At 32.1% G+C, this 23,034-nt stretch overlaps 4 protein-coding genes across 6 annotated transcripts; 2 read left to right on the top strand and 2 right to left on the bottom strand.

Moving 5' to 3' along the window:
* Positions 1 to 24: 24 nt before the first annotated feature.
* On the bottom strand, positions 25 to 10,336 carry LOC100648266 (alanine aminotransferase 1). Of its 3 annotated transcripts, none has more exons than XM_012319778.3 (6): positions 9,883 to 10,336; positions 6,285 to 6,706; positions 2,532 to 2,861; positions 1,609 to 2,053; positions 1,098 to 1,366; positions 25 to 976 (listed from the first exon to the last, which is right to left on the bottom strand). In XM_012319778.3, the coding sequence occupies exons 2-6, from the start codon at positions 6,591 to 6,593 to the stop codon at positions 698 to 700; spliced, it is 1,632 nt and encodes a 543-aa protein (XP_012175168.1). In that variant the 5' UTR covers positions 6,594 to 6,706; positions 9,883 to 10,336; the 3' UTR covers positions 25 to 697. The 3 variants fall into 3 exon arrangements, with proteins under 3 accessions (XP_012175168.1, XP_020723824.1, XP_012175169.1); XM_020868165.2 differs by having other exon boundaries at positions 10,166 to 10,336; XM_012319779.3 differs by lacking the exon at positions 9,883 to 10,336 and adding an exon at positions 7,923 to 8,059.
* A 2,137-nt stretch (positions 10,337 to 12,473) lies between these two features.
* LOC100648497 (MIP18 family protein galla-1) lies at positions 12,474 to 13,976 on the top strand. The gene is made up of 3 exons (XM_003403114.4): positions 12,474 to 12,753; positions 13,096 to 13,359; positions 13,435 to 13,976. Exons 1-3 carry the CDS (start codon positions 12,600 to 12,602, stop codon positions 13,530 to 13,532), a joined length of 516 nt encoding a protein of 171 aa, XP_003403162.1. The 5' UTR covers positions 12,474 to 12,599; the 3' UTR covers positions 13,533 to 13,976.
* Positions 13,977 to 14,636: 660 nt separating this feature from the next.
* Positions 14,637 to 21,726, top strand: LOC100648846 (L-selectin). The gene is made up of 5 exons (XM_003403117.4): positions 14,637 to 14,911; positions 20,484 to 20,588; positions 20,670 to 20,864; positions 20,939 to 21,144; positions 21,233 to 21,726. The coding sequence occupies exons 2-5, from the start codon at positions 20,495 to 20,497 to the stop codon at positions 21,389 to 21,391; spliced, it is 654 nt and encodes a 217-aa protein (XP_003403165.1). The 5' UTR covers positions 14,637 to 14,911; positions 20,484 to 20,494; the 3' UTR covers positions 21,392 to 21,726.
* A 47-nt stretch (positions 21,727 to 21,773) lies between these two features.
* On the bottom strand, positions 21,774 to 23,019 carry LOC100648962 (60S ribosomal protein L35). Its single transcript, XM_003403118.4, has 3 exons — positions 22,867 to 23,019; positions 22,304 to 22,440; positions 21,774 to 22,053 (listed from the first exon to the last, which is right to left on the bottom strand). The coding sequence occupies exons 1-3, from the start codon at positions 22,867 to 22,869 to the stop codon at positions 21,822 to 21,824; spliced, it is 372 nt and encodes a 123-aa protein (XP_003403166.1). The 5' UTR covers positions 22,870 to 23,019; the 3' UTR covers positions 21,774 to 21,821.
* Between the last annotated feature and the right edge of the window lie 15 nt (positions 23,020 to 23,034).

Below are 23,034 nucleotides of genomic sequence, written 5' to 3'. Positions count from 1 at the left end.
TCATGGTTATTAAATGTTTTTCACTTTTTAATTGAAGTGCATGTGATTTTTTATTAGCATCGAGGGTCTTGTACAAATGTGAACACATAAGTCTTTTTTGGTGGGTGAATTTCATTGAATGCACGTGATTTGTACATGGTATAGTATCCCCTTTCCGCTTGTACCACCAGTTACCAACCATCCTGTATATTTGTATATCCTGCCTAACAGTTTATTTCTTCAGACAAATCGATAATTATAATTTATTCGCATATAAATTGCAATGTAACCTGATAATATCGTCATGAATATTATAAAAAACAATTATTGTGATATACACGTACAAACACCCACCATACGTTCCAATGATTCTGATAAAAGAAACCCATCGATTGGTATGTCATACAATCTCTTAAACGTAATGATAAATTCACTATATTTACAAGTATTCGATGAATTGTGAAATCCATACATATGATATTACATTTACATAAAACCATATATGTAATCCCTTTTGTGCCAGGTCGATAGCGGATCTAATATAATTTCAAAAATACCCTTTATAATATTTTCTCACTTCAAAATGCAAATTAATGTACATTTGACCATTCTTTCGAATAAATTCGTGAAAATTTCATGGAAATGTAATACTGATCTCTATATCATAACCCTGACACTTCCAGGATGAAATAAAATGCACGAAAATCCCATAGTATCATTATTTGTACTCTTCGAGGAACCTAATATGGAACTGTTTCAGATTCTCGAGCATTGTAGTTATTTTCTCTTTTTGCGGCAAGATTGTCGTCCTGAAATGATATGTTCCAGGTCGCTGTCCAAAACCGGAACCTGGTATCACGCATATTCCGGTGGACTCCAAGAGTTTAAAGGCATAAAAGACATCAGGCTGTTGACCTTCCTTTTCTGCTGCTTTTATGGCTCCTTTTGGCAAATCGATTCGCGGAAATACATACATTGCACCCATAGCTGGATTAACCTGTAAAAGATTGGAATCTAATTAATGATTGAGTGCTAATAAATGATGTCTGACACATATACTTATTATAATAAATCTCTTATATTATAATAAGCTCTTATAATAAATTTTTAGAAAGTACCTTAAAACCTGGAATGCTATTCAATGTATCAACCACTAATTGAGATCTTTCTGCTAAAGAGCGTAAGGTTTCCTTCTTTTCCTTTTGAAACAATTTGTAGGATGGTTCATTTAGTTTTGGAGGATTCACCACAACATCCATTACTACCTGACCAAGAACAGTAGGACACAACATTGCTGAGATCGACTTTAACAGTATCGCCATTACTTTGGGATCCATGTTAATAATTTCCCCGTACCCGCCGCGGATTCCACATTCTCCCATATAACCTGCAACATACATAAAAGAATTAGTATCTACTCCTATAACATAGGCGCTCCCAAATAATATTCGATAGTTTAATAAGATCAACTCTTAGGAGAGTCTTAGATACTACTTCCCAATTTAATTTTTATTTAAATTTGAAGTACTATACTTGTTAAATATATTAAACATTCCATTTGGAAAGTGATAAATACTTATAACTAACTATTGAAGTAGAACATAAACTTGATCTCAAATTAGAATATACCTTTAGACACAGACATGAAGGAAGCGAGCTCCATTTTACAGTAAGGTTCTCCCATCTCCATCATTACCTTCTTGAACGAGTGGAAAGCACTGTCCTTATCATAAACATTATCCTGATAAACTTCATCAGCCAATAGGAATAAACGGTTTTTATACGCAAATCTGATGATGTCCTCGATATTAGTTCGTGTAAGGACTTGTCCGGTTGGATTACCAGGATTTATTACGACTAGCACACGAGGATTACACAACCTCCTTGACTCATTTAATGCTCTATCTAATTCAGAAATATCCAATCCCCACTTATTCTCCTCGTTCAGATAGTAACCAATTTGAGCCAAGCCAAATTCAGCCAAAGTGGCAGAGTATAAAGGGTACTGTGGGATTGGGATCATCACTCCAGATGGTTTACCATCTAGTTTCTCATTGAACAGTTTCAAGAAAGACTGTAACATAAATGCAACAATAACATGGATTATTCATATACCAAGCTGAAAATCACAGAATAATCAGGACTTTTAGTTTGAATATTTGTTAATGAATTCTGAATGCTTCTTCAAAACTTGTTGTTATGAAATGTAGATATTGTATTGAATTAGAATATGTGATCTTTAATCATTTGGAATAATAGTAATGTTTCAGAACTATAAAATCATTAAACGGAATGCAATTTTTTCATTCAAGTCTGCTTTTTTGTTCAGCAATAAGGTTTTAAAAATATGTGATATATTACTCATTTACAAATGTTCAAAATTAGCTTGTCTAAATATCTGTTATCATCATTACAGCTTGTTAATCTGGCTCATAATTTTATTATTATAAGGTAATAAAATCATTGTTATTGCTTAACGTTTTACTTTACGACCTTGTTATATCGCTTCTATAGTGCTTAACGATATAATACAAGAGAAATAATCTGCACACTTTGATTCCATCCGAGGCGCCGTTCGAAAGGATGATGTTATGGTAATCAGAGGGAATTCCATCACGATCTTGAATGTATTGAGCAACATGTTTCCGGATGATCTCGATTCCTGCCGATTCAGAATACGAGCCAACGCTGCCTCCTTTACACTGGCACAATATGGTCTTGGCTCGTTCCTTCACATCCTCTGGATAGCTAGGATCATCGAGAAGGTTCGGCGACACCGTCAAGGTCAGTACTTGTCTCAAGAAGGTGATGGGCTGTTGCCCCATGGCGTGTGCATCCCCCACGTTCGCTTTTATCACCTCCTTAAACGGTTTCTTGGCTCCCTGAAAAAAAATAGCGTATTGATATATTTAATTTTTCTATATCTTTATATTTAGTAATATAGAGTATATCTTTAATGATGATAGCTTTATTACAGATATTTCATAATCATATTTTTTGTATATGAATATTTGTGTATAAACTTGGATATAATTAAAATAGTGCTTATGTAACTAATGTAACATATTTACATTAAATACTTTTAAATTATATTATAGAATTCTGTTTTTTTTTAAATATTATATTAGACATTAACTAATAACATATTTGTGTTACACAATGTGAGCATCACGTTTCGATCTTTTTATAATATTAATATCTTTAAATCACTATAATTCTTTTATTTGGGATTTTACTAAAATCATATTCTTTAAATATGGTGCCTCTCTTCTCTGTTTATAGAGTTTACGATATATTAGTAATAACAATTATAACGTATGTAAAATTGAAGTAAGTTTGCGATATATATCTCATTGTTTTTATTATAAATTATATTTAGTCTGTCGATCTAGCATGGTGAATACTTATCATGAGCGCAAATATTGGATTTTCCGAGATACTTCCAGCTTTTATTAGATCATAAATGAACCATTCTTTCGCTTCATGCGAAGGATATATTTTTTTTTAATTTTTTTGCTTTATCCACATATTGCTTAGCTTTAAAGTAATCCAGCTCAATCAAATAAGCAAACAATTATGCAATAAAGCGTGATTCATAATACACATACAGAACAATAACCACATGTGTATGTGTACACAATCAAGTATACACGATGGTACTGAATCTAAGACAAGTAAAATTCTAATTCTAATAATGTTCAATTGCAGTTTAATCAGTATTTAATACAATTTATAAATTTAATCTTTTTATAAATTTTACTCGTAAATTTTCAAATAGTAAAATTTTCCCTCAAAAATAAAAATTTCGTAATTTCGTTATTTTAAAATTCTTTTGTTAAGTTTTTTATGATCCGATAATAGCCTTGGGGAAATTGGGCAATCGTTTCACTTGCAACTATAATCTAAACTATGACGTACATTAAACACTTTCGTTGGCACTACTCCCTCTTCGTGACTCATAGCAATTCCACAAATCCAAGGTAGCTTTGCAGATTATTTATCACAAGTCACGTATTGCATTTTTCAAAACGAATTCAATACCGTGAAAGATTATGTTTTTCCATAGAGACATATACATTATTCATAAACAAAGCATACATGTACGATATAATGCATAGACCATTCATAAATATTAGTCATTAGTCATTCATAATCACTTGAACTTGAATATTAAAAACATTTGAACGTTTAAGATTCATAAAACATTTAAAATTTTAATTTTTTTATTGAAATGTTATTATATAAATTTTCATGTCTATTGTTGTACAATATATAACATTTTTTGTATAATAAGAATGTACTAGAAATTTGGAATAATATTGTGAGCTTCCATATAAGGTCACATGTAATAGAACACATGTAACACAAGCTATGGTAGCCAGACGAAGGCTGTTACATGCGTACAATATGTTTTATCTTTTTTCACAGTTTATGGTATCAAATTGCATGGTCAAACAACAGGCTACTTAAACGGCTCCTGTTACTAAGCTCGTTTTGGATACAGCCACTTGTCCGTAACATCTGTCCTATTCAATGCATCAACGAAATTGTTTTCAGTGATCATTTTTTATCATAATAAATTGAAAAATTCATAGTCTTAAGCGACTTGAAATGTGGGAATCGTAAATATAATATTTAATAATTGTATACTATGCACAATAAATGCATACAGTATTTCTATATTTATTATTTTGCTATAAATATTGAATAAAGTATACCTTATGTTTTATATGTATGTTTATAGTATACGCTATTCCTACACTCATAGCTTTAATTGTTGGTTTATAATGTAAATTATGTTCGTTTTTCCTGTGTTATAAATGTAGTATATATCGGTTTGCTTTGATAGCGGCGCAATTAAAAAAAATCCAAATTTGGTTTTATTGAATAGGAGGTCTGTATTCTATTTTTATTCTTATCATGTAAAACGTTATATTTATAATTACATCAGTTTTGCGATAGATGGCACAATTATTACTTATGCCACTATCAAGATGGGTTCATCTTCAATTGTTTTGTGACGCTACAAGTAGGAAGTTACAGTGCTTTTACGAATAATGGCACATCTTGTGTTAAATCAGCTTTACAATGTTGTTGAAATGGCTTACGAAGATACCTTTGTAAAATTTTTAAGCGTCACTCCTTCGATGTTTACATTTTTTGAGTTAAGCCGTTATTAAAGCAAAGCTACAATATGCAAATATGCAATGTTATAATGTTGGAAACAATTCGACTTCATGGAACTTTATTTCGAAGTTATTGAGGAATTTTGTCGTGCAAGTAACAATACTTGTCATTTCAGGATATGTTTATACAGTTTATGCTAATCGACGCCAATTGAAACACTATTTTTAGTTGCTTTTCCTTTGAATTAATCCTCAGCGACAGGTGGTTCCAACATCATTCAGAATCAATAAAACTTATACATTTTTATTTAATTTCCATTATTTAAAAACAAAATTTCTACATATATTTTGATCTAGTTCCCTAGTTTTAGTAAATTTTTTAAATGGATAAAAGCATTGCATTTAATGAAAAATATCAAAAAGTTTATGTATCAATAAATTTATATTTAAAAAGATAGTAACAGCAGTATATTTCCTGAAAAACCATGTCAAGATATACAGAATTAACTTCTTTAAATTGAGCTTAATCACAATTTATTTTCTTTCATATATTATCTGATATTATCTAACTTTCTCTTATCGTTATCAACCTAAGAAAAAAGAAACGGAAAACTTCCAAATGATATACACCATATGTTACGAATATACATATATACTATATATATCTCATAATGTTTAAAAATCGAAACATAACCTCCATAAATAACCACCAAGAAATATTTATCACTACCTCAGTACATATTCTATTCTCAAAATTATCTATGTTTTCCTTATTTAATCACGTCATGTCCAGGCGCAGAAAAATAAAAGAACCCACCGAATCACAAATACTATTCTGTTTACTAGTATACAACAGCATGTAACGCGAAGTAACTCTGAAATGGCACACTAATAGTTTTGGAGCATATCACATTGGGATTGTTTAGATTTGGTATGATTTTCGCACAATTTAAACATGTAAAAAAATCCTGCAAAATTTCAGCTGAGATGATAAAAAACTATAACACTTTAAGATTACAAGGTTGAAATGTTCCAAAAGATTAAAGAACCGTTTCATGTAGAATTATTTTATGATATCTGTAATCAGGGATCTAAAATCAGTATCCTGTTGAGGTATGAACCATGGAAACTGGCTACCGAAAATGGTTAGCTACCCCACGTCGCACTTCTATACCTTACCTTCTGCAGTTCTTTCTCAATCTCGAGGGCACGTATAAGGAGAGGGCCGCGCACCGCATATTCCATTTTCCGGAGGTTGATGAAGACATTGTCCTCGGTGAGAACTTTACTACCGGGTGGACCGGTCGCCATGCTGCGACGCAATGTTCTGTCAGAAGCCGGCCGGTGGACTACCGACTCAACAGCCGTCAGATGTGTGAATATTCTACCTCCTGACGTCCCTGGCCCCGCAGAGGTAGTCAGTCGCTCCCACGTCCTAGGCCGACTGCTCGCGATAACAGCGTTCCACCAGCGTGCTTGCGGCATCATGTCACCGGTTGGTCCTCTCTCTTTACCTCGCAACCAGTTCTATCAGTTGCCGGATTGTTTCCGGTAATTCGCTCAGTGATCGTAGGAGGGAGAATCCGCGCATGCGTGGGATACTACAAGCAAACGTAAAACGGGTGGAGCTGTAAAGTTGCTGGAAGACTTAATTAACGTTTATCTACTGAAATTTATATGTCACAGCTATCGTTGTACAATTATTGTAATGTTATCGCTAATATTGTAATCATTTTCTGTTATAACCATTTATACTGTAACTCTTTATACTGTATTATGTATTAAATTTAGATTTTCTGTAATTTTGCTAAATCTTCAGAAGTAATATATATAATGCATTATTCTTACAGAATTAACGTAATTAAAACAAGAAGATACTGGGGATAAAAACGATCAGCAACTAAAGTTAACATTATTGTTGATATTATTTGAAATTTAGGTATTGATTTCTAATATATTTTACTGATTCAATTGTTGCGTTTTAACCCTTACCTAATGTCCTCGATTATATTATCCTTATATTTTTTCATAATTTAATCTTAAATATTTCAAGATTAAGATTTGTATATGTTAACGTATAAATATTTTTTAAAATCGCATACTAATATTTAACATGGAAGATTAATTTTTACCACTACAATTATAATTGAACAAATAGTAGCAAGAGACAAGCTACTTAATTTACAAACAAGCTAGTAAAAAATTTTCATGGAAAATTGTAAACAATAGAGTTTTAACGAGAGACTTTTATAGTCTAAGGTTTAAGGTTCACAGGGCCTCCACGTTGATGCATACAACCCTTAACGCCTCAATTTATAAACTCACTACATATGTATATTAATTCCGCTACCTCTACAATGGATCGTAAAAGTATTCACACTTCGTCTATTCTTCATTACGAACGATTAATTGCTACTTCTATGAGCGAATGACAGACTTTTAATAAGATATATATTACATTGGTTAGGTCTTTTAGCGTAATAAATTTCGTTAAGCGATACTGATTAACTGTAACAAAAGTATTTTAACGAACCTTATCATGGAATTGCAAGTTACACTCAAAAGGGCATGGACATTTTTAGAATTCACTGTATATAAATAATGGAAAAACTTCTAACAAATTTGAAATAGATGTGAATATATCTGCACACATATACATGTGTATATATATATATATTTAGCTATAATAATGACGTTACGTAATCAGTATTTTTTCTAACATAACTTGGAATTATACGATGGTGTGTTACTAGTTTTTTGTGTACATATATGCATAGTTACAGTAGGTCGTCAATAGGGAAACGTTATGCAACTTACGGGAGCCTTTTAACTAAGTGAACACCTGTTAATCGAATTTTCAGATCGAACTACGCCAAATCTCGGTGAAATTACTGCACACGCGCGCTAGATGAAATGAAATTGTAATATTGGAATCAGGGACGTGCGAATTGAACAATGAAAAATATTTCGCTCCCATCTTACATTGACATAATGCACATTTCATTAATAAATTAAATAAAACAATATTTTCCTCATAAATAATATTATCAATTATGGAACAAATTTTCCTATCAGTTTTGGTGGCGTGTTAGGGGATTATTTAGTGAAGAATGTAATCGACGCGACATCTGACGTTTTACCGTATCAAAGAAATCAACAGAATGTCGGATATTTGCATTCTCAATGGATAATTCTATTGTTGAATGATTCAAGTTACCAATAAATTACATATAATTAAAAGATCAAGCTAGTAGTATACAATGTAACAAATCTTTATCTATTTAAATAGCTTAACATTTGAATATTCAATATTATTACAAAACATAAATAATTTATGCGCAGAATATTTAAATTTTGCAATTCAATTAATGTTATTTTAAAAGAAAAAATTCTCTCTCATTGAAATTTTCATACTAGGTAAAATAAATATCGTAAAAATATTAGGAGTGTGATTTTAATTTTAGTTGAAGATAATTGCTATATAATCCAATCATTTAAGATATATACCACTTTCAATTTCTTCGCTAACGAGAAAAAATGAATGACGCAGCAAAAAGATATTCCTTATCATTCTCGTTATCTCCTGTACGATTGCATTTAATGGAAAGCACGTCAGTATCTTTCCTTGTTTACGTCGCTAAGTGGGTGGCACTAGAACTAGAGATAAAAATACTACTTTTATCGATCGAAGTGGTCAATATGTCTCTCTCAATACAAAAAGCAATGTTTCTCTTTTCTAACTTCTTTATCGAGTTTCTACCTCTGTATTAATTAACTCTAGTTGTATCTACATACATGAACTTTTTCTATTTTATTAACTAATAAATTTTGTTTAAAAATAAGTAATAAATGAAATAATTTAAAAAATTTTTAATGAATTACTCTGATTCGTGAAACTCGATAGAAATTTTGCAATGGAAGACTATTGCAATTACTTATGGATACCAATCGAGTGACCTTGAGTAAAATCTTTATTTTCGCCGTAACGTTAATCGATAAGCTCAAACTCTTTCAATTAATCCTTTCCAAATCATATTCCCTATTTACAGAAATACAATCTTGATCTAGATGGTTAATCATATTGATATTAATTCAACCTTTTTTCTTTAAATCAAAATTTAAAGTTCGTTTTCCTCATAAGTAAACTGAAAATTGGCGCATTACGTCATTTTCAAAGAACTACGGCCCCTTATTGCAAGGACAAATAGAAAGCAAAGTAAATAGGTCGTCACTCAACGAAAGCAAGAACTGATATGACAACACGGTTAAAATATTTTTTATTTATGTTCAATCGTCTCAGTTCTACTCAAATAAAAAACCAAGTTACTAAATTTAACTCTCAATATGTATTTCCACGGGCAAGGAACAAAAAGAAATATGAGAGAAATAATCGATTAATTACACATACACAATGAGTCTTTTTCACCTGATCCTACAGTCGTGTGGTGTACTTTCACGCAAGCAAAATCGTCGTATTAATTAACGCTATTTTACGTGTCTTCTATCGTATAAACGCTTCGACTTTCTCCGAAATATCTTTGATTACAGTTATTTGGTGTTCCAGCGTGATAAATATCAGCCACTCAAAGCAACCAGATTCATTATACTCCTCATAGGAAGAGGATCATACAAAATGTACTCTATCACATCTGATAAAACATTTCGTAATTAACCACAAGAATAACAAAAAATAAAAAAACGCAATAACTTAAAGAATAAAACTTCTCTATACATATAGGGTTCTTTGTCCAAAATAAAAATTCTAAACAATTCTTACCTAATTAGAAGTTGGAACAGCCAACAGTGTCCTGGTCGGAACCACCAGGCCAACACACTTGGTGGAACGGTTACTAGCCTCCTAACACAAGTATGCTTTGGTTCTAATGTTCCAACCCAGTCAACTCACGTTGGACCACCGCCTTCGAGACGGATATCACGAGTCTAGCTTTTAAGTTTCATGCTTTATCGCGAATAGTGGATTAAACAGGAGAATCTCGGGGCCCTCTAGAAAGCTTTCCTTACGCATTCCTCGCCCGACATGCGTTGCACCGTTCTCTCACCTTAAAACCTCATTCGGTCAGCCGGAATGAATGCGTTTATCAGTTTTGCGGAGGGCCCAGACGCGACCGCCGTTAACTTCCACGAATTCGCCAGTGTTCCTCGCCGGTGGTGATACTCCAACACGTTCCTCTCTGCGTGCTCTCGCTGCGGAACGGAGCGTGCGCAAGATGCGACGCCCGAGATGAGCGCATACTTTTTCCCTTTGGCGCAAATCGGAACATAGGTTATGTTATTTGTCGTTGCAGAGGGGTCGTGATCTTCGTACTATGAACTTTCGTCGTTATGCGCCATCCCGCTCTTCACTTCCATTCAGCAGATGAGATTCACTATAGGTGAAAGGACATATATTAGAGGGAGATCATAAAGCGAGTTGAGATAATAGGGAGAGTGTAGATGCTTATGCATTCGTAGTGCATGAACATCCGTCTAATGTTTAAAGATAAACATGCTAAGTCCGATTTTGTTAATTTTCTTACCCCCAATTCATAGATAAACATGATTGATGACATATTGAAAGCTAAAAATTAATTTGAACAGATGAACAAAATTGAAAGTTCATTTGAAAATTAACATAATATAAAGAGTGCTTTTTATAATATTTAGTAGATAAAACAAGTTTCTGTTGAGATTCTGCTTTATAATCGCATTCTCAATAATATGAATTTGCATAAAAATTCGCTGTTTATTTATGAGAGTCAAACTGCGTTATCTCGTGCAAGGTCGCTCAAGGTTGTAGAGCGTTAAAATTTGACATTAAGAAATAATTCGTATCTTGGATACAAGTAACCTTGGATAGTGTAATTCACGATTAAACTATCAAAAATAGCTTACATCCTATAAGATAAAAAGTATAACGTTCTACTTAAAAAGCTAAATGGAGCTAAAATCCTTACACAATTTACGAATTAACGTTTTCCGCCTAATAATTATTTTTTAATTAAGTACGCTGTTATTTATGCTTAAATTATTTATAAAACAAATTCCCGCTTAGGTTCTTCATAAAAATATAAATTTGCATAAATATCCGCAGCCTATGTATGATGAATTAAATTTTTTATTGTGAAAGTTCTTCCATCTTATTTTAAATCCTCATAATCTCTTATGGTATATAAAAGGATCTTGGCATCTGGATACATATAGTATAGTGTCTTTTTGCATTATTTATGACAATGACGAATGAGGCACGCGTATAGTATGATAATGAGGAAAGGAAATTTCTTTTTCACCCGGAGTTACATAGAACTTGTTTGTTCGGTTAGAACGTACAACAATATGTTAATTTCTATGTCCTTTATAAATATATATAGAAATGACTACATTAGACAGGTGTTTAGAAATCAGGCATAAGTTCGTAAAAATTATTAAATAAACAAATTACATGTATTTATAGTACTGATACTTGGAAGTGAAAATAAACAAATTAACACGCGGCTAAAAAACATCGACATAGAATTCGGGATTATGTTCTCGTATTATAATTTGTTAACGATCTGTAAACTACTGATTTATCAAATTTATGTTTTTACTGGAACACGGATACACATAAAATTATTTTATATATTAAATATTCCAAGAAGTATTGCATTTTGAATATTTTATGTATATTTCCAATAATGTATAAATATTCGCATTCTAATAATACTACGATTGAACAAGTAAGTAATTATAATCAGTAAATCTGACAAGTAAATTACACTAAAACAATAGGGTAATTATTTTTGCTTTCTGAGACAAAATCAGATTTAAAAAATGACTTGCGGGGCTGTTTTAGTTATACTGAATTTCAACAGATAGCGTACAAATCGACATAAAATTATAAATTAAATATGACAGCTTGGATTAATAAAGTTAAATTATTATAATCTGGGATCGTCCTGCGATAAGATCAGATTACAATTGATGTAACATAATTATATATCATAACATTTTGATCATATATTATAATTATGCCTACCATGTTTATATTCTACGAAAATACGAGCAATATGTTAAAATTTATGTAATATCTAAATAAAATAAAACATACGGGACTGTACGAGGTCTAACAAATTCTACATTAATAAATTTGCAATAATCTAATGTTACACACATTTAAAAACTTTAGACGTTCAATTCATTTACCTTTCCAAAATCATCCGTTCGTCAAATTGCATCTAACCTCCATGATCTTCGTATTATTCAATAATACTCGCGTTAATTATAATTTTTTCTTTTCTAATAGTTTCCCCTTTGAATTGAAATATAATTTGGTATAACAAACTTGGAACGGGAAGGTTGTTCATTATTGAACTTCCGCGCCACGATGACGCACTTACTATGCGTTTTGCAAGTTGACCAGAGGTTAGGTCCACTGTAACATCCAGCCATAACATAAATAAATTCTAATGATGTATCGTTGACTGTTACAAGTGACAAGGGGGGAACGGGGCAAGAATGTTGTCATTTTTACGAAAAATTTCACTGGGGGGAAAGATAAGAGATGGTGTGCCGACGAGCGACGAAATGGAGGCTGTTGAAGGATATCTGGATGCGAAAAACCAAAGTTTGATCTCGCAGTCTGACACTGAGCTAAAGGAGTCCGTTTATGGCAAGTTCATATTATAAATCGAATATAAATGAACCGATTAGAATTCTCATTGAACCAACTTATTATATTGCTTATTAATAACAGTTTCTATAGAAGCCTTTGTTTAACCAGTAGTTGTAAACAAGTTAGTAACAATACACCTATTTAATGACTAAAAATTTTGCTAAAAATTAAGCATCATTGACATTACATATTTTGTATTTGCAGTTGCATAAATTTCACTTATAAAGTTATTTGTTGTTTTTTTTTAATTAATCAGAAGATGGGTAACATATTTTAATGCAAAAGGATTCACTAGTAATCCATTTATTTTATCAAAACTTACGGAACTTAAAATCACAGATTTGTTAAGGACAATCAAGGATCCAGAGAAGCCACAAACGTTGGAGCAATTGGACGTTGTTTATGAAGACTGTGTTGAAATTTTGAGGCAAACTCCCAAAGGAGTTTCTGTAATTCGTATTGAATTCAATCCAACAGTGCCCCATTGTTCTCTGGCAACATTGATTGGCTTATGCATTAGAGTGAAACTAGAACGTCATTTAGTAGCCCTTTTTAAACTAGATATATATATTAGGAAAGGTGCACACTCTACAGAACAAGAAAGTAAGTACAATCAATCATTCCATATATAATAATTATCAATTTATCTTAATGTCTATTAAATGTTTTATATTTCAGTAAATAAACAAATAAACGATAAGGAAAGAATTGCAGCTGCCATGGAAAATCCTAACTTGAGAGAATTGGTGGAGAAATGTATTCAAGAAGAAGAGTGAAAGCCTAGCTTTTTTGTGGTGCATGGGTTTCATTAGGTTCAATACTGCTCATCTATAGTGGATTATCTTCATACAATATTAGTATATATAATGAGGAAGACATAAACACAACCTTTACTTTAGTACAAGAGAATGTACTAAAGGAATACATTTACTGAGGATTCTAGTGAATACAAATACAATTTTATATTTAATTGTACAAAGTTAATGATGCTATAAATATATGTATAGCACGGTTCTGTAGTTACTCTAAATGTGACATTTTATACACGTATTTCAAATCTTGAATAGAAATCAATTACTATAAGTTCAATTGTACATATACTTGATATAAAAACGTTTTTTATTCAATAACCAATTTCCATTGGTAATACGATATTATAATACCAATACTAAAAATGATTCAAATTGTTGTAAATTCTGTAGTAAATATACTTTGTATAATAATTCCTTCCACTTCATTCAACAATTGATTCCCGTTATCTTCTATTACTAAAAATAATCAAAATAGTCCAAATGTTATAAAAATTCCTATAAATTCAATAGTAAATATACTTCTTTCATTTAAAAATAAATTCGCAATATATTCTAATACTAAAAATAATCCAAATATCCTGCTCATTGTAAATATATTTGAAAATATTCTTCCTCTATTCAAAAATCAACTCCTAGAATTGGAAACAATTCAAGCATAAAGATAATCCAAATGTGACAAGAATTCCTATAAATTGCAAACATCCTTGGTTCACCATTCTTTCTTCATTAAAAAATCATATTAATACTAAAAATAATCTAAATAACAATAGATACGTTCATCAATGAAACCTAACGAGTCTGAGCAAAGTTAAACAGCGGAAGGACAATTCCTTAAGGAGAATCCAATTACCAGCTACGGATTGCAACGCGAGAAAAACGAATTCTAGCTCCGAAAGAGTTCGAGGAAGCTCACACGAGTAACGGGCAGGAGGGAAGCGACCGGTGAGAGGTGCCGGGACAAGATGGGAATTATCCAGGGCCCCTTTCAGGCCCCCGGAGATGCTCCCCAGACACACTCGAGTGGGAAGAATCTGGGTTACTCGAGCCAGAAGGGAATGTGGGCCGGCTATATACCGGTTGCCTGCTCGTACATCGCAGTTCATTCTTCTTTCTCGTCGCGATCGACAAGTCGTAGACGAGCTTAAGTACGTTCCCCATTGGCCTAAGCGAAACCAAACTAATATCAATCTATATATACGGAGCCCACGAAAGAAGTTCTAGTTATACTCTTTCGTATCTTAGTATCTTTATTGACAATTTACTACTGTCATTGATTTTTTGGGTAGAAGATCGTCAAGGGTGAACAAAGGTCAACAAAGTGTCCAGAGGAAGATTCCCTTTAGGTAAGTGCATCTGGAGAAATCGAAAGCGACTTCGTGAATCGAACGGTCGCGTTGCTTGACCCGCGCTATGACTCTCCGAGCTTTCTCTTCGATGGTCCTATCTTCTAACTGATTTTCGCGCGTTTCATCGCGCGCATTATGCCCGCAGTGATGGTACGTGACGGTTCATTGCGAGTTCAACTATCATCAATTCTCATTGCTTTCACCTTTTAATAAAAATCTTGGTGAATGTATCGTCCCATGTATTTAGAATGTTATTGAATTGTAAAATAAAGTCAATAAAATTCTAAAATTTTGAACGTATATAAATTGAAAATAGTATTGTAGAATTTATGCAATATAGCAAATAAGTAGCATAGTAGAAATACAATAAAATAATTGTAGTAAAATTATAGTTTGATAAATTCATTTTAATTGATTACCAAATAATCATTTAGTATGTGATTGTTTAGAATTTAGAATTTTCGAGATTCTAATAATGACACTTCAAAATTTAAATTTTTCATTTAAAAGATTTCCAATGTTATGATAATAAAAATATAAGTTTTATCTCTAAGTAATGACATAATAAATGATTATTTAATAAAAAAAAATAAAAATTATTTTTTGTAATAATATAAAATTTTGGGGAGAGAAGTTGGACAAATTTGGCGCGCCATTGTTCGAACCTCGAAATATGTTAGGTTAACTAAAATAAGATATTGTTTACCAAAATTGTCGTGGAAAATTTTTGTATGATATTACGTAATGAAATTAGCAAAGCCTAATTTGCAATTCAGTTCTTTGTTTCTATATCAAATTAAAACCTCCATTTTAGCAAACAAAAGCGTACATAATTGATACCTTCTTAATTAACGACGCACTCTCAATTACCTTTACTTAATGATTTATGCTCAATTAGCTATTTCACAGTTTTCCATGCGTGCCTCATAATATTGTTCTCGAACCTTTTAACCAAATTCACACTATGTATGAGATTCCGCTCATTAATTCTCACGCTTTCCATACATGTATGCATAGTTTAAGAACAAGAAATTTAGCTAATAAATACCAATTATATCTTCTTTGTTCTTTGAATTCAAACGTAGAAATTATTAACAAAGAATTTTACTGTTCATTTTTTATTCTCTAAGAAGAAAAATTTCTGCATTATCTTTCGCTATCGTTACTTGCCTCATCTGAGATTTTAGGTAAACACGTTTGTTTTGAAGATCACTCACTTTCTCTCTGATTCGTGAGAGGCGATGGGGTTTATCTTTGCGAAGGTATATACTTTCCTTGCGTAAGATTTCCACAAGTCTACGCAACGATGCAACTTGTGGAACACGTGAAGTATTACTTCGGCCGGGAATTCATTACGATATCCTCCGTAAAAGGAGAAAAAAGAAGCAAACCAGCTTTTACGCTCGCGATTTCCATCACGAAGCCACTTGTCCGATTGAATCGAAGAGAAATTCTCTTCCTCATTGAACACGCTAAGCAAAAGTTTCTGAATTAAAGATCAATTTTTTCCCTAAACTAATACTTCCTTATTGAACCATCCAAATATGATAGCTTACATAAATGTTTTCATAAATGATGTTTTCAAAAATTATTTTTCAAATGTTTAAAAATGCCTTATATAATAATAATGCTTATATTAATAATAGAAGAATATTGTTAAATTACATTAGAAATGAATGTTTACATTTTTACTATTTCCATTCTTTAATGTAATTGAGAATAATTAAAAAATGGCAATTATTCCATCAGAAACTTGAAAAAATATTATAAGACTACTTAAAAATTGTTTGATGCATTAACTGCTCATTGTAAATCATTCTAAATTACGTTAAAAAATTAATGTTCCAATTACAGCTTTATTTCTTTCTTAATGTAATAATTTTAACGTAATTTGAAATAATTGGGAATTTACAATTAATGCACGAACAAATTTAAATCATTGCAAATTACATTAAGAAAAAAATAAAGATGTAAATGGAACAGGTGTCACCGGTGACCCACATGTCATTAGAACGCATTTGCATAAGCATGGTTTTAACACACAAGTGAGAATACCTCCGCATATGTTGACGTTGAGTATATGGGCACCCGTCGATGAATCCATAATTTCGTTCGACATACAGTATACATATACTGCCAAAAATTCATGCACAAACGAAACATGTCACAAAGAAATAGAACACGGATGAAGTAACGATCCTCGATCGATTTGGATCGGGCGAAAGTCGAAATTGAAGCGGCACCGATTTTCTTCATCCTCTTTCTTTATTACTCTCCGTCGAACGCATTGGCACGCTCCTGTCTCGTTTTTGTATCGTTGTACTCGTCCCGAATACGCGTATGCAGCGGGCTTACAGACAGACGAGGAGCCGTTAAGAAAGACGTAGAGCACACAGACGACCACGTAAACCGGACGATATAAAGCCGGCCAGATAACGGTTTCACGAGCACATACGCGGATACAAAATAAAGCCACGATCTCTCCCTCTTTCTCTTTCTCTATTACCAACGTACTTCTCACCCTTTAACTAGGGATTAACTTACACCCAACCCATAAAGTACATAAAAATATTAGACAATAATGCGAAAAATGTAACTATAAAAATCTCAATGAAGTTCTTACAAATATTATCTTGTATTGTTAAATATAAAAGTTGCAAAAAATATTGGCATTGGTATTTATGTACTAAGTACAAACTAGATCCAACTATATATTATACTATTTGAAATGTAGAAGTTGATTAAAAACATTCTTTATTAATGGTATGTATTTTTTGCCACATTTGTTTATGATTAGATAGATCAGTGTGACAGGAATTGAAAAATGAAAAATGCACATGATATTTAATGTAATATCAAATATCAAATATGTGTATGGTACTCTGAAATAAATCTCTGCTTAGATTTCATTTCTATGCATATGAAATGCATACATGAAATATCCAAAGTAAAATAAGTATTCTAATAGGTAAAACAAATCGCTGCAAAGGTTTCATTTTTTTTATTGTGTTCATAAAGATATGGATTTCCATGAACATCCTCATAATTAGTAGATTCGTAGAATTAATTTGTAAAATTTCTTAATCTCTTCGTAACAGGATAGCAATAAAATTCTTGTGCAATAGATAAAAAAACATTCTGTCGAAAGTCTCATCCGGTATGTCGAGCCCGTTTAACACCTTGCTTCCGGAGAATCCTCAACGAAACCGTAGGGTCGTTTAATCGTAAGCCGCAATCGATAAAATGATTCATGCATCGGTCACAACTCGTTTCTTCATCTCAAAACTCTAATTAGTGCAGTTCGTAACTTTCACATATAATTATTTTGCTGCTTAGTATTAAAACAGGAGGATTCAAATCTTATCAAGATAATTAAATCTGTATAAATTCATGAGGAGATGACTGGAATGCCGTATTGAGTCAAATAATCATTGAAATGACTCTTAAAATTCGGTTAATCAAATATTACCTCTAACTGAGTATTATGCAAATTTGCAAGACTAGTGACCTTTTATAAACATATATATTATATGCATTACATGAAACACAGGTTTAAAACAAATCTGAATATGTACATAGACACTACAAAATACTTAGAGCAAGTATATATTTCATAGAAATCATAAAAGTATTTAAACAAGCGATTATTTATTATATGTATTAATAAGACTAAATACATGGGATCATCTTTAACACTTATTATATTTAAAATGATTACACTAATCATTTACCAAATATATCTTTCCAATATGTACCTTGAAATTTCATACATCTTCAGATTGATTTCCAATTTTGCCAATACAATCATGGCAATCGTGCCTCATTACAGTCCTAATGAAATTTCAAAATGTAATGTCAATTATGTAATACGTACAATATATACATACATGTGTTCTATGGTAAAAATTGAAAAACTTTTGTGAGCGATTGTACATTAAAATTTCCTCTTCTGCGGTCGAAGATCGTTTTGTACACGAAGTTTCTTAGTTATATAGTTTATAATTGAATTATCTCTTCCGGGATAGCATTAAAATTCCTTCAATCCAGGTGAATGACCGCTGACACTAATTTTTAGCGAAAGCCACGCCATTAAGTGCGGAGCTTCATTAAGTCCCCACCGGCGTGGAATTCTAAATAAGAATCATTGTTATTCAATATGATAATCGAATACGAACTGCTTAACGCAATGGCGGTACATTAACTACTTCAATTATATGAATTATGAAATGGAAAGTACACTGATTGCAAAAGTAAATGTAATTATATTTTAACATGAAAATGAGCAACTTCCTTCTCATTAAATCATAAACTTCCATCATAAGGAGTTAATCTTCTCCGAATGGTCGCTTTCCAGTAGATTTTTTGCTGATGAAAAGATTATAAAACGTAGAAACTATTTAATTTTTGTGTATGTGTTTTAATCAAAATACCAAATAGCTAATATATCGGTATTATGCAAGATAGAGATCACATCTGCTACATTCTCAAATTTCTAAACAGATCATATTTCTGCTTACTATACAGGGTAAATATTCTATCAGTAACTAATTAATTGAAAGGAAATGTCGTCAATTACAACGTGATATTAGAGCTGCCATTAGAAAATAATAGTGCCTCTGTATTAAAACAGAAATGGCTACATGTATATGTATATGTACAAAATGAAAACAGGAGACTGTAATAGAGATGATTAACGGCATTGCGTTTGAATCACCTGTGCAATTTAAATCACATTATTTGAATGTAGCGCGACTTTTGAATTCTTTCGAAACCATCCAAAGTAACGTGGCAATTATCAAATTAACTTTGATTCTGTAGAAGTTAGATTTAATTCTAGCTAATGTATTTTATGTGTGTAAAACAGAAATCAACCCAATTCCCAGTAGTTTCCATAAAGTGTCGCCAATCTGCATACTTAGAAACTATCATATTAAGCACAAGGAGTTTAAAGTTCTCATATCTTCTAGTTGTTTGTCAAGTTGTCAGTACAGATAACGATCTCACGATCTTCGTGAAATTATGTTTCTTCTTACTATCTACATTCTAAGAAATATCATCTCTTACGTTACAGAACGTTATTGAGATAATTGCTTCATATTCAGATAGCCAGTGCAGCTATTAATTGCGGATCGTCCGACGTTTTGTTTTGTCGCGAGGACGATTTAGAAAGTTGCAACAGGCAATAAAGGCCTCGAGGAAAGTCAGCAGCACGCCACAAAAAAATAAAGACCTGTTGCAAAATCCTCCAGCATTTTTCTCCATCGTCGTCGTGAGAGATCCTTTCCTCCTTCGTAGCTCATAATTCACCGTTGAAAAGTCTCCTTTCACCCTCGACAAAGATTCGTTCCCAAGAAACTTTTACTCGCTAGACATCCGACGCTAGAAACCATGTTTTCCTGGAACATTCGCTATCTGTTATTTTTCCATTAAACGAGGTCGCCTCGGATATTGAACTTCTTGAATATATAATCTTTTCTTTAATTGGATGTTAGGCGCTTCTCAAGTAAAAAATTATTTGGATTATTATATCAAGTATAGAGATCTGATTGTTTTTTTTCCTTTTGTCCAGGAGCAACAAATATGAGGGCGATATGGTTGATGTTGGTTCTCGTCGCCGTTGTGGCGAATGCTCAACGCCGACTGGCCCTGCCTGATCCACGAAGCTGTGCTAACCGTACGTGTTCATTAACCAAATACATCTTATTTTAATATTTTTACTGTAACATAATAAATGATTATTTAAATATTATTTCAGGAGTACGACATGCTACTTATAGGGACGCTAGAGGTGTTGCACATTCATACTTCTTCAGTTGGGAGCACCAACCGACTAGAAGCCTTGAAGTAGACTGGCTAGATTCACGTAATATCTGTCGCAGACACTGTATGGATGCAGTTTCTCTTGAAACGCCACAAGAAAATGAGTTTATCAAACAGCGAGTAGCAAGAGGTTAATTATAGAAGAGAATGTTATTCTCATTATGTTTACACTTTGAAGTTTTCTTCATTTCTATCTTTATGTAGGAAATGTAAGGTACATTTGGACATCTGGACGTAAATGCAACTTCAATGGCTGTGATAGGCCAGATCTCCAACCGCAAAATATTAATGGATGGTTCTGGTCAGGTTCTGGAGCTAAGATTGGTCCCACTACACAGCGTAACTCTGGAGATTGGAGTCACACTGGTGGATATGGCCAAGCACAACCTGATAATCGTGAAGCTGCTCAGGTAATTTATTTTTGTATTTTCTGTTTTTCAATTTTTTCTTTTGTTCTGCGTTTTTGATAGTTTTATGATACATGGGATTATGTTACAGGGTAATGACGAGTCTTGTTTGTCGATCCTGAATAACTTCTACAATGACGGTATCAAATGGCACGACGTAGCCTGTCATCATAGGAAACCATTTGTCTGCGAAGACAGCGACGAACTTTTGAATTTCGTGCTTTCCAGAAACCCTGGCATTCGCCTTTAAAAGCTTCTTTTTATAGCTTCTGTGAATTCTTGAATGTTCAGTACCTAAGATCTCTTGATCAACCAAGAATAGCAAGGAACTTTTCTATTTCTTGGCTTTTAATTTATATGTCATTATGTATCCATTATAATTAAAAATTAAATTAAATCTCTTCATTAATTCACAATTGTTTTCTAATGAGTTTATATCCTTAAAATCAATTGAATTAAAATTTTATCGATTAGATATTAAACAATCAAGAATTACATTAGATTTAGATTAACTAGAAGCTGCACATATCTAAGTTTAACTTTTGTACCCTTTTTCTATACAAAATAAAAAGCATTTGCCAATAAGTTTAAAATTGTCCCTTTTTGTCCTTAAATCTTTAAAAGTAACACAGTTTTCAATTTTTAAAAAACCTTTATTTTATCCTGTAGTACCTCGCAATTTACACCTTTAAAGCATATTTCCTTGGAGGGAAAGCAAATTGTTTACGGATTTCTTTCAAAGTCTTTCTGTTAGCTTGGTAAGGCGTCAAAGCTCTCCTAAGAGCTCTAGTTTTCTTTGGCCTCAGATCCAAAGGCTTGTACTTGTGATTTTTGTACAATAAACGCAAATTCTCCTTCTGTTTCTGATGCATAATAATGTATACCCTAGCTATTGCCTTCCTCACTACTCGGCTGAAATACAGACAAAACAAAAATAAAAATATTAACTCATTCAAATAATTTTTTAATCGTTTAAAACACTGAATACTACTTTTAAATATATTAATTGAAGATATGAATAAAAACTTTTATTTTTTGTAAAATTGAGTTGAATTATATATATCTAACGAATGTAGAAACTATATTAAATACCTACGTTGACTTTATAGTAATTAAATTTTGGGATAAAGTAATAAGGGTTTTGTATAAAATATATACATACATTTTCGAAAGTTTAGAAGCAGCACCACCAGTAACTTTTGCCACGCGAAGATTTGTCAACTCAGTTTTGAGCTCTTCCAGCTGCTTGAGCAACTCATTTTTGTCTTTTGTCCTCAGATCAGTACACTTAACCTTACCCTGAAACGACAACACAACACTGCTCTTTAAATTGCACTTTTACACATTTCGATAATTTCAGCATTCGACACATGTTTCATTTGATGCTGCTGCAAATGAAAACATAAATTTATAATACCTCCCTAATATTGATTGTAAATAGAAACGAAGCAACATTCAATTTAATTAATTAACATGTTCAAAACATAACTAACATACATAAAAACGAGTGATTAAGCAAAAAATTTTTATTTAAAAATAAAATGTTAAATATCTTGTTAAAGGATTGAGAGGTTATGCGCACGCTTGTCATCAAACGCGATTCCGCTAACAAAAATGTTAAGATATCTTTGCAAGAATCGCAATGGAAAATACTACAATCAAATAACTAAATAACAATTATGAAGGATGTTTTAAACAAAAAGAGATTTCCACCAATTCACTAACCATCTTGCGATTATTCCTCTTCAACGGAAAAAGGAAACAAGGAAGAAGATCATGAACCAATAAGAGACATTACCACGTGTCTCTAGTAAATAAGTATCTTACTGCGATCTTAGCGTCCTCTGTATTTCCTATATTTTACTATATTTGAATATATTTATACTTCTGTTA

Source organism: Bombus terrestris, chromosome 16 (genome assembly GCF_910591885.1).
Source record: "Bombus terrestris chromosome 16, iyBomTerr1.2, whole genome shotgun sequence".
NCBI lineage: Eukaryota > Metazoa > Arthropoda > Insecta > Hymenoptera > Apidae > Bombus > Bombus terrestris.
Note: the sequence above shows the minus strand (reverse complement) of the source record. Positions and strands in the feature narration are given on the sequence as shown.